General features: G+C 35.1%; 1 protein-coding gene across 5 annotated transcripts in view; it reads right to left on the bottom strand.

Annotated features, from left to right (window-relative positions):
• LOC124646101 (voltage-dependent L-type calcium channel subunit beta-3) overlaps positions 1-26,240 on the bottom strand; it is a 133,499-nt gene that overhangs the window by 93,460 nt on the left and 13,799 nt on the right. For 4 of the 5 annotated variants that reach the window (XM_047186148.1, XM_047186147.1, XM_047186149.1 and 1 more), the window contains exon 2: positions 7,801-7,929. The exons of the other annotated variant lie outside the window; for it this stretch is intronic. In XM_047186148.1, coding sequence (XP_047042104.1) covers positions 7,801-7,929 — 129 coding nt within the window. The remainder of the gene's footprint in view (positions 1-7,800; positions 7,930-26,240) is intronic. 5 annotated transcript variants of the gene reach the window in all.

Genomic DNA, 26,240 nt, shown 5'->3' with positions numbered 1-26,240 from the left:
GCAGTGGGACGATATAAAGGCTATAACAGTAACAGTAAAACATGGGTAGTCTTCTAACTTTAACTAAGACCATCAAATATTAATATTAAGTTTGCTTTCAGAAACCTATCTAGGTACATAAGTTTTTTTTTTTCAAATCTAATCATCACTTTAAAAACAAACATTACTTCATAAACTTTAACACAGCCTCAAACTTTCATTTCCTGCTACAAATGAACTAAAATTAAAACCAAACAGCTCATAATTACAAAGCATACAAACACAGAATTAATTACAAATAATATATGTATTCATACTTGTTCGTAAAATACAACATTAGTAAAGTACACCAACGCAATCAGTTAAGTGCGACCGGTTTCTAAGATTCAAATAATAAAGATACGGAATACTCGTAAATAAGCATATGCCACATACATACTTATCTATCTATGTATATATAAATAATTTCAATTCTAGTGGCGATAAAGATTCGACAATACGAATAGATAGGTACACTGATATTTAGTTCATAGTTTAATGGATATCTTTTAAAAGCCTCTGAGAGGTTTGGGTATCGATTTCGATTAATTAAATGGGAGGATTTTATCAGGGTTTTTTAAATTGAATAAAGCTATTGAAGATGCATTTGTAAGTCTGTTTAGAGAAACTACATAGATTATTGTGTGGTTAAGAATTACTTGATAAATAAGACAAGACTCTCAAATAATGACAATCGACTTCTGAAGTGAATGAAGCTTACTTTAGATATAATTCTAAGTTATCATATTACTGAAAGTAATAATTTCTATAACGTATATTTCCAAAATAACATGAGACCACAGCATGCTATACCATACTGTTCTTATTTAATTAAGTAACATTTATTGTAATCTCCCAAAACATTGCCAATAAATTAAATCACTTCTGTGCACCATTCCTCCCAAAATTCTTATCGCAATCAAAAAAATATCTTAATCTATGTAAATCTTACCGTAACGAGAGCCAAGATCGGCAATTGGTGTGTCGCAAGCGCATCATTACGTATTCATATAATAAAATAGAAATAACGAGATGTCCCATAACCGACATACCTACTTACAAACACATGTATATATTTGAACTTGTGACTACTTGATTCAGATGGGCGGTTTGTGGGTGGTACTGCCATTTTCAATTTAGAAAACTAGCTGTAACTTGCGGAATCGTTTGTGTTAGAGAGTTTACTTGTTCTGATAGAATGTATAGACTGTTTTTCAGCGCATTCAAATCTCATTTTCTATAAATAGAAACTACTTACTTTTGCATTTTTTGGTACTTTTCCTAAATCGCAATTTAAATAGCATCCGTCATACTCATCATTGTTACTATATGTTATTCAGAAACTGTTCAAACGTTTAAACACTCGGTCTTATATTCATTGCAAAAAATGTTAATTCCAGTATTTATTACCTAGACCTACCTAAAAAACTTATACCTAAGTACCTAGTTGAAATCAGTTTATCTAGTTTGTAAGTTTGTCTCCATCTAAAAATATTGTGTGCAAATCATTTAAAATAATGTTCTCGATAAAAGATAAGGCAAGTGCCACAAGCTAATTGAAGATATAAAAAAACACCATTAGTTTTAAAGTGATAGGTAATAAACTTTGTTGCAAAAAAATTGACCACTCATGATCACGATTTTTTATTCAAAAGGTTAATAAAGGAATGTGCCATTTGCAGATGCCTAATTAATATAAAATTCCTAAAAATTTTAATGTTACCGAAATCACATAAAATTAACTATCTATCATAAAAACTGAATATAAAAACATCTTATTTGAACGTCATACGTTGTATTATTATGTCGGAAACTTGTTCTAAAAGCAAGTAACGTAATTATTAATTAATGTAAATCACGTCGCCATTTGTACGAAATCATTAAAAATAAATGTTCTGTAGGCACCTACTTATCTACATCATTTGGTTGACTCTATAAATCTATAGAAAATAATTAGAAGAGCGTAAAATCTGCTTATATGCTAGTAATTATTGAGATTCCGTTAGAGAAACTAGTTATTTTGTTTTAAGTAGGAATAATATTTTATTGAGTTGATTGTGATCTATGGTATTTAATGTCATTGATCTAATAAAATTTTATCATTAAGTCAGATTCTCAGGATGTGTATAGGAGGCTTAACTCTTTATACATTTATGTAGGAACTCATTATTGGTAATACTAAGATCAATAGCGGTAATGGTTACCCAGTTTTTTTTATAAGATAAAGAGCTGCCGCAATCAAAAATGAAACATAAATATATTTTTTCCCAGCATTTTAATTACAAAAAAGTTTCTGATACAATCACTATCACTTTAAACCAAGTACGCTCTCATCTGCCAACCACTACACTGTACCAACATTAAAAAACCAACCACTCATTACCATAAAGGCCACTAAACTCGAAACAAACAAGAAACCATACTACCTCATAAAACAATACTCAAACACCATACTCTCACTCAGGCCATAAAACCAGCGATTCAAGATAAACATCAATCGTATCGAAATCATATAAAATTGTACTTTTATACCAGTTATTAAGCTTCTATAAAACAAGGATGAGCTGTTTATGAGAAATGCCGCAACATCTGACACTAGACGGACGAATAAAAATTGTTTACCAGTAAATGTAACTATAAAACTAATAATGTGAAGTAATTAAGTAGATGTTTGGATATAACAATGAGATAAATAAAGGTATTTTGTTTCGATTTATTCGGTATTTTATTGCTACTTATACTATAGGACTGAAATTAATATTTGTTGTTTGTGATTCGGCATAACACATTTCAGGTGACTATGGGACACAGCAAGTTTGGGCCCGTATCTCGACAGTAGTTAAAAACGATTTCTTTTCTAGTTATCGAGGTGAACTTAGAGAAAATCTTTCCAATGTAAGAAAACATTTCTTTTTCAGTGTTTGAATTTAATATTTTTACTAATCAGCGAAGAAGTATTCTCTTATTTCTTTTTAAAGTCATGCACATAGGTAAAATAACCTACATTGCTTGTGGGAAGTACAATTTATATTTGTTTTTTGACTCAATAACGCATATAAAAACAGATTGTAAACCGAAGAACACTAGTGTTATCACCCGGCCTCCATCTACAACACACTCGATCTTACACACAACAGTATTTACGATTCATACCTGCTAAGTACCTATTAACTACAAATTTAATAGTCCCAACCAATTAACCTTACGAACTCGTTAAAAACTTTCATAAAAAAAACTACATATACACCCGTATAAAATAGTCATAAATTGAACATTAATATCTACTAGTAAACTGTTACAAAGTTTTATTGTTATCGTTATGAAGGAGGGTAGATGTAAGTTTCGCGGATACCTGCCGACTGAAAGTTTCGTTAACTATGAAAAAATAATGGTTAATGATTCGAAAAAGTCGCATTAATTGTAAAATAGGAAAGTTTTTAGGGCGTGTAAAAAGTTTGCCAAGTTATACATTTAATGTTAGGGTCTAGTCGAAGGATAAATAAGGTTTTGTTATGTAACGCATGGCTTCGTTTCATGGTTGTTTTAGTTTTAGGCTGTAAAAACTGTCTGGAGGTTTAGATTTTAGTAGGTAACTGACTACCACTTAATACATATAGAGTATGGGTAAAGTAATAAAATAAAGTAAGGTAATGCGACCATGCTTCTTCTAGAATTTGTGCGAAATGGTCGTAAATATTATTACGGAGCCTATTTTTGGAAAAGAAATTAGCCACCACAATTGGCTTGTGGGGGCTAATTCCTTTCTAATCTATTTTTTATCTTTACTGCACCCATCTTACGTAATAACAGTTACATTAAACTTAACCAATCTTTATCAAACAAAAACCAATAAATTTTGCTTCCATACGGTACTTCGGCTCCTTAGATAGTTTCCCATTTGATTTGAGCATTCCCATTAACAAGTATAATAGTGAATGATAATCATTAACAGCTATGGTACAATACCGACCGTGTGTGGTCTCCTATTAATGAGCTCTCGAACATACGCCGTAAGTCCGTCTGCCTGTCCTATCTACGTAATTTATCTGGACCGTATTGCTTTTCTATTTTATGAAGTTATTAAAGTTTTTATGATTTTGTTAGCATGTTTCTGTATTGAAGTATGTTACGAAGTAAACGCTGGTCTTTAATTTGCCAAGGTGGTATACCTTTCCTAAATCAAAGTTTGAAAAATCGTGGAAGCAGTTTTAAGCTGGCTTTAACGAAAATAGACATATAGCGTATTTTAAATGTGAATGTTTGTGAAACAGGCCTCAAAAATAATCTCTCCATTATAAATATTTACTAGTGGGTATAATAAGATGGGCCATTCCTCCATTGCAGTTTAACGGGCAGTTACGCGTAAGTATCTCCACATCCACACTTTATTACCTATTCGCAGTGGTATGTGTGATTGACGCGAATAGATCAACGCCAGCCCAACGACTCATACTCAGAAATATTACTGTTTACTCCAACAAAGAATACTCGTAAATAGATTTAAGACCACCTAATATTCCACATAACAGTTCCTCTGTTTAAAAACAAGCAAATATACCCACTTAACGTCAGAACAAAGATTTAACAGTGCAGAATAAGATCAGCAACAAAAGCTCGCCGCTTTACAGTTCTAACCTCGAAATTTAATATTTAACATATAATTAATGTTCAAAAACTAAATTGCCATTGCGAGACCGCTCCGAACTCATAGACATAAATCATTTGTAACAAAAGCCGCGTGTACCACAGATTGCGAGGCCCATCGCTAATTGGGCGTCACCATAAACCCCGCATTCGTAACAAAAGTCAATTCTACCAACAAAGAGATTTAAAAAACCTGTGGGCCCACCGTGTAACACAATCTGGTACCGCGAAAGAACATAAAATTCGGTTGGCTATTAGATTCCGCGCCGTTCGGTACGACGAGCAAACGACATTTTTATATTTTTAAGTGAACGGCCCGCGCCCGCGCACTCGCACACAGTCACAACCCCACGCACACACTCACGCGGTCGTAGTGCAGGTATAAACAAAAATGTGCTAAGTAAAAAATATTATTATAGCATAATGCGCCATAAAACACGAGAGCGTCGGTTGTCGGCGCCGGTTCTCAAACTGTTTACCTGCTACGGTGTAGCAAGCTCGTAGCTGCGTAGCACATCCGTAGCCGACAACGTAGCCGCTGATATTTTCATGCGTTGTGAAAAGTCAATGCGTCAACAATTATGTTATGAATGAACTGATGATATGCCTAAAATGCTAATTTATTACTATCCGTCATAGTCACGTGTCTGGTTTATACACAAACGTAACAGTATGACGCAGATCTAGTATTACGATACCGATAAGTTTATTTTTAACCCTATATATACAAAGAAATAAAAACTAACCTAGGTGCCTAATGAGTATTTTTATTCTTTCCTATTTTTTAAGTAATAATAGAACTTATTTGAATGTGTCCAACATTTAGTTTATATTTCTTCACGAAACTTAATTATGTTAATTTTCAGTCGTAATTTACAAAAACCACCATTTAATAAAAATACAAAGAACTTTGAGCACCACAGGCCTCTGGTACTAACATAAACAATGTCAATAGTTCCTATTAAATCGGTCGGTATTCGATATACAAATTATATTAGAATAGCGTCTGGGAAAAGCAACGTACAGTAAATATAAAAAACATGGCACTCTAATAGCCCTTATATCAATGACCATAAGGTCCATTTTCGCTTGATACAGTTGGATAATAAAAATTGTTTGTATGTATTTGGCAAGATGTATCTAATAATCAAAGTTTAAGGACGCATTAACTTGATCGAAATTAATACCAATCGGTAAGGTAAACAATTTTAAATATATTCAATTTCTGGACTGCATGTAGGCGATGATCAGTCTTATTTATAGGTAGGTAATCTATCTTTGTTATTAGTAATAGGTAGAAAAACTGTATGCCGTGCGTTACAAGACCACGGAAAGTATTACCCAGGTAAATTACTAGGTCTCTCACGGTTATTTTTTATTAAAAACGTGACAAAACCTATTTCCTTCTCCCAAGTTGAAGCTCCCTCTCCTCTAATTTTCATCTTAAACGGTTCAGCCATTTTTGAGTTATAAGTAGTATCTAACACAATTTTCATTTACATATAAAGATTTTACGAGATTGTTTTATACAGCCACGGCACATAGGCAACGCCGCGGGCTCAACCTAATAAAAATTGAACTTTACTTTATCAATAATACCTAGAATTACAATTAGATATAGCTTCTTATAAAGATGGCATAATTAAGACAAATCGCATCATTAACGTATTGACGTCAACAATTAGCGACTGTTTGACAAAATAAAAATAAAAGTTCTAAGAAAATAATGTACGTAGGTAGGTAAAACTGAATTATATAGGTGGTCCATGTTTTCCTTGTTTTAATAACAAAAGGGCAACAGCCTTATTTAAAAAATGATCTTATTATATTCATCGTTGGTGATTCACAAACGTGTTAAACGTACAGACCTAAATAGTTACTAAAAGTGGATGACTTATACTCACACAAAAGGTTACAGGTAATTTTGTTTGAAATCAGTAACACCTACTGTAGGGGATGATAAACCTTTGGTAGGTTCATAAAGTAGCTCAACGCGTGAATTAAAATTTCCAATATTACAGAAGCATTAGTCTTCGTTAATTTAACGTACATTTTGCTAACAACTAGCATCTGTCAGCGATTATACTTCAAGCACCTTCCTGTCTCTACAAATAAGCTATCTATCGCTGAAAGAATTTTTCAGATCGGACTAGTGGTTCCTGAGTTGAACGCTTTAGAACTCTTCAGTTTTATAATATTAGGCGCTCCACCCACTGCACAGCACCCCGGGCGCCGGGTAAAGTACCCATAGGTATGACTAACAGGCAAAATTCTAATTTACATCTTGCAGACAGACATAATTTAGATAGAAACTACCATTAGGTACCATTAACAAATATTGTGCAACTATTTGAATCTTCTATCTAATATTAAATTAATTGCCGTTCACTTATGCATTCCAATCTTGTTATATTTTCTCCAAGTTGGAAAGGTTATAATGTTCCACCGAAATGTCAATTAATTAAATAACGAATACATTAAGTTTCTTATCATACGAAACTATGTAATTATGTGAGAACCTCCATATAACTGAGCAGTTTATATTTAGAAAGATAAGATAAACATCCTCTTTCTAATCTTGCGAAATAAACAAGATTCTTTTAAAGTCCTGTATTCTATTAATATATAATTTCTTTTAATATCTAAAATTAGCTATTTTTGCTAACACTGTCCAACCAAATCCTACAAAACAGTTTTTTTTTGGGTTAGTCCCTAAAAAAGTTTGATAATTTTATTAAAATTTAAGCAGATCAAATAAGTTTTGCCAATCAAGCCCATAGTGCACAGGTGAGATATTTTTGTACAGTCATATTGACAAGCCTTTGTAGTGTGCAGCTTCTCAAAATTTTGCCGTGAACATCGATTAAGCTTTGCAATAATATGCTAAAACGTAAGGCGCTTATTTTTCGTTTTAAATGAGCAGTAAATAATTCTCCGTATCCTACATAGGAAATAACTTTTAAAACCATTTACGAAAGCACTTGATACAAAGCTTATCATACACCTATAATATTTTTTATAACAACGGAAGCAGATCTCCAAGCATTACCAACACCAGACTCACCTTGACAAAGCAGAAACTGTAAAACCAAGCCAAACGCTGAAAGCAAGGGGTTCACAAACACACATAATACGAACCCAGAACGCTGGAAGGTTTGGCTGCAACCGGCTCTGGAGATCAGGGTCGGACAGTGCGCCTCGGCCCAGGGACCCCGTCGAAGACGCCGACGTCCGCTTGCTGCGCCCCGCGCGCGCCTCGCCGCCACCCTGTGCAAGGACCTCGTCACACCTCGCAACGAGATCACACATTCCATGGGCCCCTTCCTGGGTTCAGGACCTAGGTAGGTGCTACTGGGTAGCTAATATTCTACGTTCATTCTAGGGCTACTTTTTGGAGACTTTGTACGTAAGCCATTTGGGGTATCTAATCCTCTAGGGCTACTAAGGTCTTCAAAGGGATCTAGATTGTTCTAAGGGTTCTATTTGACTAGGGTTGGCTATTCAACCTTAAATATCTAGGGCTAACTACGTTCTACTACAGAATTTGTTAAAATAGTTTTAACGTAGAACTCACTTTGGATATTGGTAAGGCTTGGAGTCGTGGTGTTGTTAAAAATCGGTTCATAACTTGTAAGGTTATCCGTGGGTTACACAAATAAAAATAGAAAAGGTTATCTTTATACTAACTGAATCTTAAAATACATAATGAACTAAAAGTGAGGAGAAATCCAAGTTATGTGAAACAAAATAACTTTATTGAGAGCTATCACTGTTCAGACTGGATTATTTATACATTTGAATATCTATTAATAACAAAATGCATTATCATTCCCAATAAATTATTCATAAGGAACCAAATATTTACTGAAAAATGAATAATAAAATTATTTTATCTTCTGACAATTGAACACAACTTGAATTACGTCACGATTATTATTCGAATAAATTAGAATTTCGAATAACAAAATCGCATCGCAACTTTATTTATTACACGAAATTCATCCAATCTGAGCAGCGTTGTGTTGTAATTAGGAAATGTTCTGTGAACATCGAATTGTTTGAAGGTACTATAAAGCCTCATGTGGAAAGTGGTACATGCAGAACTGAATGAAGAATAAAGAAGATCGGAAGATATTGCCCAGTGCCCAGTGGGAAGCGTCGAAATGTGTGATCTTATTGCAACTAAAAAGCATCTATTAGAACTGTGTAAATGTACAGACGATACAGATTTTATTAAAAAAGTCAATTAAAAATATACCTATTTCAATTAGTACACTACAATACTTGTGACAACTGCAAAATTGCATTTCATTGCAATTTTAGATGATCAATAAATCGTTTTGTAGCGTGCTAGCAACCATTATTGGTATTTTTTATGATAAGTAATAACGTGCGATATATAAACAGTATTAACAGTGCAATTTACATGCATTTTTAGAAATAACAAAACATAAAGAATAAGTCGCTATAGTATCGTCTGCACAAAAAATACATTTCATTTTTGGAGACGGCAAAATATATGAGTGAGACCAATAAGTAGTTCATGATGTAACAATACTAAAATACCAATATATTTCACTTTCTCCAATTTCAAACAAATAATTCAATAAATTGTTAAATAACATCCATTTTAGTTCACTTCCTCGCATTTAATTTGGAAATTACTTCACGGAAAAGTACTAAAACGATATTATTTCTTAAATTCGATATTGTTATAGCAAATGATCTTTGACTTCGTGTCTAATAACTTTGGTTATGCATTTAATGTTTTTGTCGGTCATATACATACGTAATGAGTTGTTAAAAACCGGGCGGAAAATCCGCTGGTGTGAAAAGGCAGGAAAGGTTGAAAGGGAAGCTAAATTACATATTTGTGTGTATTGTAGTAGATACATTACCTGGCCTTACTACAAAAACTTTAACCCCTGTTTTACACTTGTCTAATAAAATTTTGGCTGCAAAATGAACCGTATGTCAACGTCATAATTTGACATTTTTTTAGACAAGGCATAAACTGACGTTTAAAAGTTTTTGTGGTAAGACGGTACATGTTTACGCCAAGCTCTGTATCTATAATTCATCAATGAAAAATGTTTGTTTGAGATGTGAAATTATTTTGAAGTGCACACCAAATGAAGATCATAAAAGACTTTTTTTTTGCTACAACTGTACAACAGACTGCTGATTCGTTGTATAGTAATGTGTAACAAAGATATAATTGGCTGATCACAAAATCATGTCAATTCAATGGCTAACTAGGAATTCTCAAATTGCACTATTCCAAGTTCCGAGGCGACAGTCCGCAATGCACAATTGCTTATTCCTGGAATTTGGAGCAATTTATTTTAGTTAGCTGCTCCAATTCCATTTAAGGTATCTGCCTGACCTGCACCAATTAGAGTGACAAGTAGGCCGCCGCTAAAAAGGGACGGTTAAATGTCATAGTTTTATTACCTAGACCTGTAGTGGACACTGAATTTTAGAAGGGCTGTTTTATTTACGTGACCCGTAATTAGACAACCTAAAAAAGTAGGACTTAACTTTTGAAAAGCTTCCACCACCGGTCTCACCTAATGGCAACTACTCCGCGCACTAGGATAAAAAGTAGGTAACCCATAGCCTTCTTGGATATTGGTTACTTTTTAGGCTTTCTAAAACTGAAAGGGAGAGGCCTTTTTCCAACAGTGGACATCTTTCATGTGAAAGACGACCCTGAAAGAGGTATTATTTTGAAACTGTCCAGCTGTTACGTTCGTATATTAGCACGTTCAAGCAAAGGAACACACTCATCAGCTTTATAACTATAGGTATGCAGCTTTAAACCGCACTAAATAAGATCGCTCCTAACCCAACCCCAAACCGCTCACAACATACATACCACCCAAATCGTAACAGGATCGTTTGAAACAATAGAAAGGCCGTAAACATCGATTGCAGTTAAACTTCCGTTCGTCTATAATGACGCTGTAAATCTATTCGGTGTAGTAGGAAAACTTTTACAGACTATTTGCGTAAAATAAGGATAGTGGGTAATGGATTTCGGGGTGGTTTTTCACGGGTTAATTTTATGAGAGTAATTCTTTAGCTGTCGGTGTAAATGAGTTGTCAGAGGAAAATTGTATGCTGATTAGAAGCTTTTCAATTGAACTGAGACCTGAAGATTTGTTGACAAAAATATAATTTCGTCTAATTTGAGGAAAAACTGCGAATTTCAATGCCTAACTCAATACGAGTGTGACTATATTTGGACCTTGCGAAACTTCGATTACAAAAACTACCTAGACATAGAGAAATTAACTATTGAGCTATCCACATTGATAAAACGAATTATAATTTGGTTGTCTTACCTATTGAATTACAATACAACTGACAAAGGAGAACCATTTACTACCAACACAAAAACAAACAAAATCCTCCTACATTTTTCTACAACCAAAAAATCTGTCATCTACGCACAAATTAATATGATAATCTACAAAACGGCTGTGACCTTAATCATGAGAATCATATAGTTTTCCCGACAACCGGTTTGGGAGGACTATCAATGAACGGCCTCGTTGGTGGTGCGACTCATTCACCTGACACGTCATCTGCGAGTCTGGCTGACAGTCTGCCACGAAGGTTCTAGCTAGGTCAGATACCGTTAGCTGGTTTTAAATTTAGAAGAATAAATATTCTTTGTATTATTTATTTGAAATGTCTTTTTTTATGGAATGACTGGTCTTTTAAGCTAGGATGAACGATCGTGAAGTCTGCAGGACTAAAGTAAGTTCGATCTTGATATTGGACCAATAAAAATTGTGACTGATTGATGAAAATAGATTTCAGAAAAAAACCTTCCTAAATTATCAAAAAACAAGAGTAATGATTTTGATATAAAGCCTATTTAAACTAATCGATTCTCTGAATATAAGATGAGGTAATAATATGCGATAATCAGATTTAGATTCATATGTAAAATAACTATCTGCGTCTTCTGCTTAATTAACTCTAATTGACGTCATACATACATTATATTTTACCTGTTACATTTCAAATGGCACCTGTATTAGTTCACATTGTACAGCCATTTTAGAGTTGGACTTCCCAAAAAGACAAAACAAATCATATTTACCTCAAAAATTCTTAATAAAGGTACCTACATAAAATCAGATAAATAATAGTGACGTACATTATGATCTTTGAAGATTTTTTATTAATATCATTGATAAGTGTACGTGACTTTTGCCAGGTTTTGCCAGTTCACTATTACCAGTTGGTGACTGGGAAATACTTATTACAATGTTATGCTCTTTACCTGCAATACGTGAAGATACTAAGAACATGGAGATTGGAAAATGAGTCGATTAATGGCGACCTTTCAAGAGAGAAGCTAGCGACAACCGCGCACTGTCAGTGTGACAATATTCAAAGTAGGTATAAGAAATTTCTGGGACACGCGACTGCATTTACATTCGGTGACAAATAACGCGGGGACCTCTCGGAAGGATAGTCTAAAAAAGCATCCAAGATGCAAAGACTTCGCTTTCGCACTTCTATAAGCAAGAAAGATGCAACCACACATTATAATGCCAATGCTTCAAAATACTTTCCAATGACACTTTCTACTCCTTAATTACGAGTAATGTTGTATCAGGGAAACATACGCAACTTTTTTTATCAAAGGATCAATACCTAAGCACTTCGCACACAATAAAAAATCAAGTTGTACAACACATTTATTTGAACAAACATAACAAATGGAATTTAGCAATCTCCATTGTAATAAAAAATAGTGATGTAATCCCATAAAAATATACTCGACAATTACTTTCGTGTTACATCGAAATTTGAGAAGACTTGTGGCGACATCGAACAGAACCGGTATGAAATACATAAAGGACAATGCTATTCTTTGTATGGAAGTTGGGCTCAAGAGTTGCCCACAGTAACTGCATATTGTATTATATTCCATAGGCTTATAATAGGTCCCAGACCGAAATATTTCGAAATTTATCCCAGGAGTCCTGAGAAAAACTGGTTTGACTCTTATTCAATATTACGAAAAATGTGCTTACGAACTCTTAACTATTCCACTTTTATTACCTTAATTGAAATTCATTATAATATTAATCTAATATTGAAATGAAATAAAAAATAAATAAATAATCAACAAATACGAGGTATTGAACGAGATTTTTTTTTTACCTACTTAAAAAAATGGAGGAGTTTCTCAGTTCGTTTGTATTCTTTTGACGTAAGTACGTGCATAACTCCGTCGTTTACCAACCGATTTAAACAATCATTTTATTGTTTGAAAGGATTTACTTTCCAAATGGTTCCTTTGTTATTCGGTCCAGGGTCTGGTGATAGAAACCTTAAAACAATAGGGAACTCTCGGAAATTGTAAGCACATATCGAATAAAAACTTGTCATTCGGGTATATGTCTCCGACACCACAAAACAGTGGAGGTTAAGACCTGACCTGACGATGGAGACGACAGTGAGACGAGGGAACTCCTCAACGGTAACTATTTACTACCTCGTGTTCGAGCTTATTTTATTCGTCTTGATAAGATTTTTCCATTGCCATTACGGATATTAATTGCATGACGCTATACGAACTTAGGACTGACTGTGGTAGATAGAGACTGAAAAGCAAGAGAAACAACAATTACCTTTAAACGTCTATTTCTGTTTTTTTTTTTTTTTATCCTGTTAACAGTGAAACCACTAACTATCTGAATGTTATTTCAAGAAAAGAGGTTGTTAGGTTTGTGGCTGCTTAAAATGGCTTGCTAACAATGGCTGGCTAACATTAGAACCGGTTTTTCTCGGGATCTCTGGGCCCGATTTCAAAAATATTTGGACTCCGTCTTAAGAGTGAAGTAAAGAACCTATTCTATCCATTCCCACTACTGGGCAAATGGCTTGGGCTTTATAAAGTGACTGTTCAAGTTTAACATTAGAACCGGTTTTCCTCGGGACCTCTGGGCCCGATTTCCAAAATATTTGGATTTCGTGTTAACAGTGCAGTAAAGAACCAATTTCGACCACTTTCACTACTGGGCAAATGGCTCAGGCTTTGTTAAGTGACTATCTATGGAGAACATTTGAACCGGTTTTTCTCGGGACCTCTGGGACCGATTTCAAAAATATTTAGATTTCGTGTTAACAGTGAAGTAAAGAACCTATTCTAACCATTCCCACTTCTGGGCAAATGGCTTGGGCTTTATAAAGTGACTGTTCAAGTTTAACATTAGAACCGGTTTTTCTCGGGGCCTCTGGGACCGATTTCCAAAATATTTAGATTTCGTGTTAACAGTGAAGTAAAGAACCTATTCTAACCATTCCCACTTCTGGGCAAATGGCTTGGGCTTCATAAAGTGACTGTTCAAGTTTAACATTAGAACCGGTTTTTCTCGGGACCTCTGGGACCGATTTCCAAAATATTTGGATTTCGTGTTAACAGTTCAGTAAAGAACCTATTTCGACCACTTTCACTACTGGGTAAATGGCTCAGGCTTTGTTTGGTGACTATCTATCGAGAACATTTGAACCGGTTTTTTTCGGGACCTCTGGGACCGATTTCAAAAATATTTGGATTTCGTGTTCAGAGTGCACTATGGAACCAGCTGGAACTACTCCCACTGCTGAGCAAACTTTGAGCCCAGACCCTGGCATTGTCCTTTTATTAAAAAAAAAAACATGGCCGTGCCCACACTTAGCCGAATTGGTTATTATCTCATTTCGTAGGTACTCATGAGATTCATTACACACTTATTGGCTAGAGAACGAATAAAACCATTTTTGTAGCGGACTAGTGATGTGGTTGTTGTCGATGTTGGACAAAGAAAGTTTTGTATCGATGTTGTGGTGAAGAATTTGATCATGTATTTTTTAAACGCAAATCGAATAATCCTAAAGTAAAAACTTAAGATGAATCTAAAACAACCAATATAGATAAACTGTAAGCTTAACGAATAGATTTAGCTACAGTATGTAAGTAAATACAAGATACACATTAACCGATGCAGTGTAATCTATATGCACTTTACCTCATACTTTAATGCTCATCCAATCCCACGTTCACCAAAGTTCGATACACAATAATCCTATCGATATAAAATGCAGTCGACATCACTGTCACAACACTATTAGGAAACCAGTTCGCGTGTTAATTGCGGTACCAAATTCGTATCAGAATCATTTGAATATCCGTAATTTATGACAACGGCATGAGATGATACTCAGTACTATGTGTGTTAACGTTCGCATACATTATGTGAAATCCCACCATATGGCTTATTTGAATATTTCTTATTATCTTCTATCTAGGTAGGGCTGGTATGTGACAATATATTTTTGGTATCTAGACTTGTATATGTATAATAATATATAAAGTGTTGCTATGTCCGTGAGGTATGCTGAGAAAAGGTACTTCTACGCTGACGAAAACTCGAAGCTTAAAATTAATCATTCATTATATCATTAATGAAGAGATAAATTTCATAGTTTCAGCGAATTATTTCAGGAAATGGCACATGTACACACAGATGACTCTTCTAAAAAGTACCTACATACATATGTATATCCATGTTATTAATAGACAACACTAACAAACAACTATTCGCTTAATTTACATATATGTAAATAAAAAAACTCGACAAAAGTTATAATGAGAGCGATGACCATTCTAATGTTATTTGTGTCTCAAACTATTGCTAGGATTTTAGAGCACTCAACCATCTGGAATCGTCATGAAGACAAATATATGCGAAAAAAACAATTAATCGATCACATCGTTAACACGAACAAATTGACAAACACGACTATAAACTGAACGCACTGTGTGCAAATTCAAGTATTTTAAACTAAGTTTAAGAGCTCACAAAGTACTATAAATATATCTAATAATTGGTGCTCAAGGCCAACTGTAAAACTTCTTGTACAAAGGACAATGCTATTCTTTGTATGGAAGTTGGGCTCAAGAGTTGCCCACAGTAACTGCATAGTGTATTATGTTCCATAGGCTTATAATAGGTCCCAGACCGAAATATTTCGAAATCTATCCCAGGAGTGCTGAGAAAAACTGGTTTGACTCTTATTCAATACTACGAAAAATATGCTTACGAACTCTTAACTATTCCACTTTTATTACCTTAATTGAAATGCATTATAATATTAATCGACAAATACGAGGTATTGAACGAGATTTTTTTTTACCGACTTCAAAAAATGGAGGAGTTTCTCAGTTCGTTTGTATTCTTTTTACGTAAGTACGTGCATAACTCCGTCGTTTACCAACCGATTTAAACAATCATTTTATTGTTTAAAAGGATTTACTTTCCAAATAGTTCCAGGGTCCAGGGTCTGGTGATAGAAACCTTAAAACATTATGGAACTCTCGGAAATTGTAAGCACATATCGAATAAAAACTTGTCAATCGGGTATATGTCTCCGACACCACAAAACTGTGGAGGTTAAGACCTGACCTGACGATGGAGACGACAGTGAGACGAGGGAACTCCTCAACGGTATCTATTTACTACCTCGTGTTTGAGCTTATTTTATTCGTCTTTATAAGATTTTTCCATTGCCATTAAGGATATTAATTGCATGACGCTACTCGAACTTAGGACTGATTGTGGTAGATAGAGACTGAAAAGCAAGAGAAACAACAATTACCTTTAAACGTCTATTTCTGTTTTTTTTTTTTTTTTTTATCCTGTTAACAGTGAAACCACTATCTATCTGATATATATATATCTCTATCTATCAAGAAAAGAGGTTGTTAGGTTTGTGGCTGCTTAAAATGGCTTGCTAACAATGGCTGGCTAACATTAGAACTGGTTTTTCTCGGGACCTCTGGGACCGATTTCAAAAATATTTGGATTCCGTCTTAAGAGTGAAGTAAAAAACCTATTTTAATCATTCCCACTACTGGGCAAATGGCTTGGGCTTCATAAACTGACTGTTCAAGTTGGACATTAGAACCGGGTTTTCTCGGGACCTCTGGGACCGATTTCAAAAATATTTGGATTCCGTCTTAAGAGTGAAGTAAAGAACCTATTCTAACCATTCCCACTACTGGGCAAATGGCTTGGGCTTTATAAAGTGACTGTTCAAGTTTAACATTTGAACCAGTTTTTCTCGGGACTTCTGGGACCGATTTCCAAAATATTTGGATTTCGTGATAACAGTGAAGTAAAGAACCTATTCTAACCATTCCCACTACTGGGCAAATGGCTTGGGCTTTATAAAGTGACTGTTCAAGTTTAACATTTGAACCGGTTTTTCTCGGGACCTCTGGGACCGATTTCAAAAATATTTGGATTCCGTCTTAAGAGTGAAGTAAAGAACCTATTCTAACCATTCCCACTACTGGGCAAATGGCTTGGACTTTATAAAGTGACTGATCAAGTTTAACATTTGAACCGGTTTTTCTCGGGACCTCTGGGACCGATTTCCAAAATATTTGGATTTCGTAACAACAGTGAAGTAAAGAACCTATTCTAACCATTCCCACTACTGGGCAAATGGCTTGGGCTTTATAAAGTGACTGTTCAAGTTTAACATTTGAACCGGTTTTTCTCGGGACCTCTGGGACCGATTTCAAAAATATTTGGATTCCGTCTTAAGAGTGAAGTAAAGAACCTATTCTAACCATTCCCACTACTGGGCAAATGGCTTGGACTTTATAAAGTGACTGATCAAGTTTAACATTTGAACCGGTTTTTCTCGGGACCTCTGGGACCGATTTCCAAAATATTTGGATTTCGTAACAACAGTGAAGTAAAGAACCTATTCTAACCATTCCCACTACTGGGCAAATGGCTTGGGCTTTATAAAGTGACTGTTCAAGTTTAACATTTGAACCGGTTTTTCTCGGGACCTCTGGGACCGATTTCAAAAATATTTGGATTCCGTCTTAAGAGTGAAGTAAAGAACCTATTCTAACCATTCCCACTACTGGGCAAATGGCTTGGACTTTATAAAGTGACTGATCAAGTTTAACATTTGAACCGGTTTTTCTCGGGACCTCTGGGACCGATTTCCAAAATATTTGGATTTCGTGACAACAGTGAAGTAAAGAACCTATTCTAACCATTCCCACTACTGGGCAAATGGCTTGGGCTTTATAAAGTGACTGTTCAAGTTTAACATTTGAACCGGTTTTTCTCGGGACCTCTGGGACCGATTTCAAAAATATTTGGATTTCGTGTTAACAGTGCAGTAAAGAACGAATTTCCACCACTTTCACTACTGGGCAAATGGCTCAGGCTTTGTTAAGTGACTATCTATGGAGACCATTTGAACCGGTTTTTCTCGGGACCTCTGGGACCGATTTCAAAAATATTTGGATTTCGTGTTCAGAGTGCACTATGGAACCAGCTGAAACTACTCCCACTGCTGGGCAAACTTTGAGCCCACACCCTGGCATTGTCCTTTTGGAAAATCTAAGAGTTAGATTTTTTGAGTTGACTGATTTGAATTTAGAACTTTAGTAGAGAGGAACTCGACAATGGCATCTCCAGTTGGTTCAATGCTTTAAGAAAGTATTGCTAGGATTGCACAAACTCGTTCCGAGATCTCTCTGTTTCATAAACCTACGACATTATTAAACTTTGACGTCATTGTCTATGGATTTCAATATTATGTCGATAAGAAGAGGTTACTATCTAAATTTTTGTTTAAATTAATAATTATACGTTAATTGTTAAAACTTTTAAATGTGATTAGATTCTTTAAGTACCGGTTTTTTGGCATTTCATAGGTATATTTTTTAATACATACATTAACGTCACGTGTAATCTAGAAAAAAATATGTTAAATTGGATCTTCTGTAATATAATCAATTGACAAAGCAGCAATTTAATTTCTCTAACAATAAGTATTAAGACCAACTCCCAAATAGACTTGTATGTAGCTCAGAATTACATCGAAACATAAAGAAATATGCGATGGCCTTGTAAAGTGAATCCCCTAAGCGTCACCACTTCACCACTAAGTACAATTTCATGAAATCTAATACTGACTCAACTCATGACGTTATCGGACTTCTCATATTTTGCCGAAACTCGTAACATAATTAAGTATGCCTATTAATTATTTCAATGTTTTTATTTGTACTTCTTGCACATTGCAGTTTTTATAATTAAATTATTCTGAAACTTTCATTTGTGTCAAATGTGCCTACACCAAAATAAATAAAGACTAATTAAACAAGTGCATCATGTAGACCTTACCTCGTCTGCGTTATGCGTCAGGTAAAAAAAATTGAAACATTTAACAGGCAAAGCTATAGACCTTAACAAACCTGGGCTTTTACGAATTAAAAACCAATGCGAGACCTTACTACTACATACTAGAAAACCCAAGACGTCAAACCAAATTTTGTTTTACAAAAACCTTAAAATTTTTATTTTTAACCGCTACCAGTTTGAAAACGAGCATCTTTATTATAAACATTTTGTCCTCATTAACATAACATTCACTTAGCACATATACATAAAGATGGCCGCCATAGCGAGGCGTATGGCAACACTTAATCCACGACATTTATGTACTTTTTCTAACTGTTCACCCATTGCAGACCACGACATTCTACGACATTTTTTCTATATAAACCGGTATTGGTTTACTTATTTCATGGAGAAAAGAATGACTAGCGGAGGTGCCATAGCGCAAAATCTCTTAAGTAGCGTGCCAAAATGTGGGTATTAGAGGAAAGAGGAACGTTACTGTTTCCGCGCTTGTAAGCCTTTTTCGGCCCTGATCATTTTTATAAATCTCAAAAACCGTTAACAGATGTTTCAAAGAACCGAACGCCTTGTTAGTTCACTCGCAACTGATCGTTTTGCTCATGCCCACTGGACGTATTCGCCCTAGAAGAAAATGCCTAACATGTCATCTCCGCTCATCTTTCCTTACCTACTCCGTGACTTATTATGTGAATTGTATGTTTGTGCTTATTATAAAAATGTTTGGAAGTTTCCGTTTTTCCCACATTCAATTGGAGTGTTGTACGTAACTGTTTTATAAAAGAAATTGATTGTTTTAAAACGTTCGTTGAATATGTTCGTGCCAATTTTGTTTATTGATGAGTTTGTGTGCGCGTGTTTATTTATTTATGCTCTTACTACGAATTTTACTGTTGGTGTAGTGTTTAAGCAGTTAGATGTGTAGCTATTAGACGAAAGTTTGACATTTGTTTTCATACATTACTAGATTTGTATAAAAACTAAATTAAATGTATTGTACAGAAATTCGTCAGCGGTTTCACTAGCATCCTATTTCCCTTACTCATAGAAACTAGCCTTTTCGATAAGTGGACTAAGCATCTAACACTGAAATAATTTTTCAATTATTTAGTTCCAGAGATTAGCGCATTCAAGCAAACTAACAAGCAAGCTCTTCAGCTTTATAATTTTATTTTTTAGCTTTTATTTTTGTTTAGATAACCATGTGACATTATCATTCCCTATTCCTAAAATAATCCCTTACAAACACAGGTCAACAACCTCTCCAGGAGTCTAGACAGCTATTGTCTTACTCTTACGAAGTCAATGCTTCGCACTTCGCACTTCGTAATGCAACAACCGATCGATCAGTCTTAAAGTGCAACTTATTATATTTAAGCTGTCACTTCTCAAAAACGGATGAGTTAAGTATGATGAGGGTACTTCTCATTTAAACGTAAATTAACCCGAGTATGAGTAAGCCTATAGGTACCAAAAAACAGCAACACTTTATGCTTAGTTATTCTGCGGTTTTTTGCCTAATTTATGAATGTACGGCAAGTAAGATTTATAGTACGATAATGGTTTTAAAGAGGTCTCGAAATTAACAATAACTTTTTATGTTCAAGAGGTATGCGGCGACGGAAGTAAATTGGGATGCTATGCAGGTATAAACCCGATGTATATGGTTTTATTTGAATAAATAAAATATATGATATCCATTTAATAAAGTAAAAAGATTTGTGTCGAGATACTGCAGATTTAATATACCTAATTGGGTACCTTACAGAGTAGAGTATGTATTAAAAACTAATTGATTAAAATGAAATATGCCAATTAGACTACAACTTGAATATTTAGTAACAAAACGCAAAACATTTCACTACAAGATCCCGACGAATTGAGAACCTCCTCCTTTTTTTTTGAAGTCGGTTAAAAATATTTATATTCCAAAATCAAAAAATTTACACTAGCCAATTCCAAATTCAAAAAATCCACGCAAAACGGCCTCGAACAAAAAAAAAACAATCGAACGTCACGTCACAAATCAAAACCGATTCCATTTTTAATTTGGAACGTTTTTTTTACGCCACTTCAAGTATTGGGCGGTAGTTTTTTTACCGTATTTACGGCCAGGACAATGCAACGAATCATGACTCTAGAGATAAATGGAATATGAGCTGAAAAAAAAGGTCCGTGATGTCCAATTTAAAGTGGATACAGAGGGTTTTATAAAAACGAAAGTGCATACAGGTATATCATTGTTCGGTGGATGTGGTAAAAATGGGGGTGTGGATGTGGCATTGTCAGAATTCATTTTCGTTAAATTGATTGTTGAAAAAAATATCAATAAAAAGCTTTTTTCACGAATATTAAAAAACCGTTAAAAGGCACAGAAATACACAGATCAAAAGTGTCTAGGGATCTATCTTTTTTACTGATTAATATCTATTACAATTTTCTTTACGAATTCATTCTTTGTTAGTCTTTACCTACATTAACGAAACACCAAGCCACCTTTGCATTAATAAAGGATTTCGCCGTTTTCCTAATAAAGGGATTTTTGACATACGGTCATTTAAGTTCGATAACAAGACTAAAATTTTCATAATTCGAAAAGTTTACACGGTTTGTCTGCGGAAACGGAACATAATTTTGTTACTCAATAATATTATTTTATAATAGTGCGGACACTTATCTATTATACTTATGTAAAAAATTTGTATTTAAAAATATCGTTTAAAAAAATTAAACAAAAAGAAATATCTATACTTAAATCAAGACAAAACTTTACAAAGTGTTTCTATCATTCCCATAGCTGTGGAATCATTTCTTCTCTGCTCAAACGACGTCGCCGCTCCAGAATAACGTTGATTTGAATTAGCGCTACTCTTTCGCAGCGTCGGATCAATCGGATTCGATGCTGCGAAGGAGTAGCACTAATAATGTTTTCAATACGACGTATGCTTTTGAAGGTTAGGTTTTGGGGAATTGACAGCTGATTTTCATCCAGTTGATTGACTATTCCTGTTTAAAGTTATAAAAAAAAAGATCTATATAAATTAGATTTATTACAAAGTCACATCCAAATCTCTACAAATCCAAAAAATGTTTGATCCTAGACACTTTTCATACATGTATAACTGCGTACAACATTTGAAGTAAGCTGTTTACCTCATAAAACAGAGTATTACCTACTTTCTTATGAAAAAGACTTCTTAAATCCAATGACCTTTTCAAAAAATCTCGCATAATTTTACCACATCCAACGCATCCCACATCCCGAAACCCCAACAAAGGTAGATTCAGTAACGAGATATGATATTATTTTTTTGTGTTGTCTCGGGGGTGGCCGGGGGTGCATCGAGGACGCGGGACGGGGGGGGGGGGGGGGGGGCGGCGTCAGGTGGATTCCACTTCGCAACGTATTGTCGCATTGTCAACTTATCGTGGCATACGATAATTTATGAAGGGTAGAGTAAACGTGAGAAGCCCTGACTCTCATGTTGAATGTTTAGTTAGGTGTACTTTGTAGTTTGCTGTGAAGGTCATTTGGGATCGTGGGGTAGGTAAGGGATTGGATGTTGTTGTCAACTGCATGAGAACAATTTTGTGATAATTTGGTCACACTGCAGTGCGTTTACAACGATTCGGTACTTTTGGAATTCCTATCTAGCTTTTATCTCCGGTATCACCTGACTTGCTAAGGACTGCAAAGCTTTATAGATGCTTATCAAAGAAATTTTGGAATCGATCCAAAATCATTACATACAAAGTAGCACTGAACCTCTATAACATTAGCCGGACATGAAGACAGATCATTCTCTCACGGTACACTACTCCACAGACATATTTATCTTAGACAGTCTTCATATAGACTACCTAAAATCAGACTAGGTACTCTTACCATTAGTTCTAATCTTGTATCTAAATCCCAATGATTGTGGTATAAACTTTCAAAAGCAATTTACTGCTAGTCGCAGGCGTCGGATGACGGCGGCGCGTGAGTTGAATTCTAATTTAATATAATATCAATTTCGCTGTGTTCAACACTTTACATTCGCGGATGTGTAGGGCTGCGTGAAACAAACCCAAGGTTCATAACACTTTGAAAACACAATAAAAATGCACTGCCTCTACTATAGAACTTGAAAAAATAATGGTGAAACTACATAAGTTTAAAGAAAGCTTTTCTAAAAGTCAGTGCAAAGGTCCTCTAATCAACTTACTCTAGCCAAAAACTTAATGAGGCTGACCTCATAATAAAGTCGTATTTCCATTATTTTCCTAAGCCTGAATGATCAAATTGCGAGGTCTCAGAATTTAGTTACACGGTTACAAGTGTGTTTAAAATACCGATAACAGTCACGTACAGAATCCCGAAAAAAAATACAGAAACCCAAAATGACGGACGCGATCAACTACAAAAACGTGACACCAGCAAATCGCGATCAAAATATCGATTAAGGATCGAAAGGGCTCGCTGATCACAATCGCAGCCCTCATAACGAATCACCCATAACTCGAGAACTTACAAAAATCCATTACCAAACCATTTTCCACAAAGAACGTTGTGTGCACAACCCTACAAACACTCAGGTACCTCTTATCGCGCCATCTTTCCACTCGTATTGTTTATTTCCTTCACACTTATACCAAATTGAACGATATCAACATCAAGCAATTACCACCCTTATTTTTACAGCGCTAGGGGTTGCACAAACTGTTTGCTAAGCTTGTAATACAAGTACAGAACTTCATCTCTGTCGCAGCGTGACATTTCATTAGAGCTTCAAGATTAACTTATTAAAAGCATTCGTGTTCTTTTTTCGAAATGCTCGTACGCTTTGAAGTATCAAATGCGCGCGCAAATGGGTATTTGGAGGGGCTGACGTCATCATATAGGTTCGTAATGTTGGTACATTATTTTTATTTGGATATGGCCAAGTGTGTGTGGGAATGTGATTCCGTTTAGGGACAGATAAGTTACAGATTATGTTTTGTTAAAACTTTTTGTTCAATAACTTTTGAGCATTTTGGTCCTTGTTTACATTTTGGGGTACCCTTGTTAAAAGTACTTTGCTCTTTAAAAGGTAGGTATGTGAGTAATAGGTAATTACAGAGGTTTATTTAAATAAATAGCAAGCAATAAAATTCAGAGTAGCAGCATCTATAGATATTAATAATTCTCTGACGCAAAACACTTTAAAATTTATTGTTATCTGAATTAATTAACACATGTTCAGTACAGGTAAATCTGAATCTTGTCAAAATATTGCAATTTTCCTCATTACTTGTTCGATTATCTTAGATATGTATTTCCCCAGTACATAAATTACCGAAAACCTGCACGTAAGGTTTAAAAAAAGGTTCTTTATCCTTGCCAATAAGACGGTAATAAATTGTCTTCAACATTATCCGTTGTTATGGCATACCTATAGATATATTTAAGTTTTCTATGCATTGAGACCAACCTAAAGAACATTTGAATATGTAAATATAACGCCTGCTCTACCTCTCACATAAAAAAATAAACTTGGTGAAACTATGGACTTCAGAAAACCTCCATAAAGAGGTTTACGCATTAATCCAAAAGCATTTTGACGATATTCTTCTCTTTTGAACTGATCATCATCGTCTGCCCAACCTTTTCCCAACTACATATGTTGGGGTTGGCTTCCAGAAAGCGGCTGAGAATCAGTATGATTGCCCATCAGACCTCCTCAACCCAGTTTACCGAATAACCTGATACCCAACTAAAATATAAAATTGTTTTAAGACTTTCTGGCTACCCGTAACTGCATTTAAACCGATTCAACTTCTTCGAAAAAGCTTCCTATCATAGTTAAACTTGAAAAGTAAAAAATATTCCTCCAAAGACTACTCGAAATTCTCCCTTTCAAATAATACCCCAACTTTCACTATCCCCTGTCAATATGGCGAAGTATCAAAATCTGCGCAAAAGCAAGAGTTGTTGGCTCCACCTGCCGCCGGCGACTCTTTGATCGTTAATAATAACAATTATCGCGTGCGCCCGCGACGCGCCGGAAGGTGACCCCCGGCGAGACGGTGTTGCCAGGACACTGATATCATACTGCCTTATACCTAATATTGATTGAGGGGAGTGGGATATGGTAAGGGTTAATGTTTTAGAATCAGTTATTTTAGTGCGGGTTGGTCTTATTAGTAGAAAATGCATCGAGCGAAATTCTATTTTACAAATGACATGAATAATTTTTTTACTAACTTACATAAATCGGTAATAACCTATTCTAAAATTCTAAAAGTTGTTTGAGTATTTCTTCACCACATCTTCTTTGCTTATGCAGCGTCAGGAATATGTCTCTCTTTATTTCATTCTACTTTCCACTTAAACAACAGTGCAAAAAGTAACATTAAATCCCGTTACCAACAAACATCCAACTAATCTGGCAACCCATCAAAAAATTCGCAATTGTTCCAACGCCCAATGCCAAGGCCACGCAGGGCGGCGCGGGCGCAGCCGGTCTGCGCTCTTTTTGTTTCTCGCGCATGCGCCCGCCAGAGTCAAGGGCACGGTGACCCACTTCCTGCGCAGCCTTTGCGCCGCGAGCACGTGTCCCGGCAGATGCTACACTTGTTTGTTTTTAAAATTATTTTATTTGATAGCTTTGAAAACGACAGGTGCTCAAAATGTAAGTATGATAATTTGGTATAAATAAAGGACGAAATTGCGAATTTTAGATATAGATATGGTATTAAGTTATAACGGTTTTCTAAGGGGTTCAGTCGCCTAATCAAATTAGAAACAGATTGATATTTCTGAGAAAGAGTGTATAAATTCTTGATACCCATCACTACCCACCTACAGCCATAATATTCCCAACAACAAATCATGTAATAAAAGCTAATATGCGAGCAGAACATTACAGACGCACATTAAATTCGAAGCACATTGTTTAACAAAAAATAAAATACAGCCTCACTAAAACGGCTAACTAACGAAGGCAAATAAAACAATACCAATCTAATCTTCTAACAACTACTTTCAAACGAGAGCTCAACACAGATCAGTTTATCTTCAAACTTACACTAAAACCAATTTGAGAAGACCTCTATGAGTTTTAGCATAAGAGCCTACGCCTACATAGATAATAAAATTTTTAACATTGTCATATAACACCAATATAAACCGACATCGAGCCAAAAGGTGGTGTAATGCCTTTCACATGAGCTTAAACACGTACTCGCGTCGTAAATATATAGATATCTATAAAAATAACTTACGGTAATGGCGTTTCGCAATTAAATGTCTAATGTTTTGTAATGTTCGTGAATAAGCCGATATAATCTTAAGTTGGAGATGTTATAGTGTTG

Source organism: Helicoverpa zea, chromosome 3, assembly GCF_022581195.2.
Source record: "Helicoverpa zea isolate HzStark_Cry1AcR chromosome 3, ilHelZeax1.1, whole genome shotgun sequence".
Taxonomy (NCBI): Eukaryota; Metazoa; Arthropoda; class Insecta; order Lepidoptera; family Noctuidae; genus Helicoverpa; species Helicoverpa zea.
Note: the sequence above shows the minus strand (reverse complement) of the source record. Positions and strands in the feature narration are given on the sequence as shown.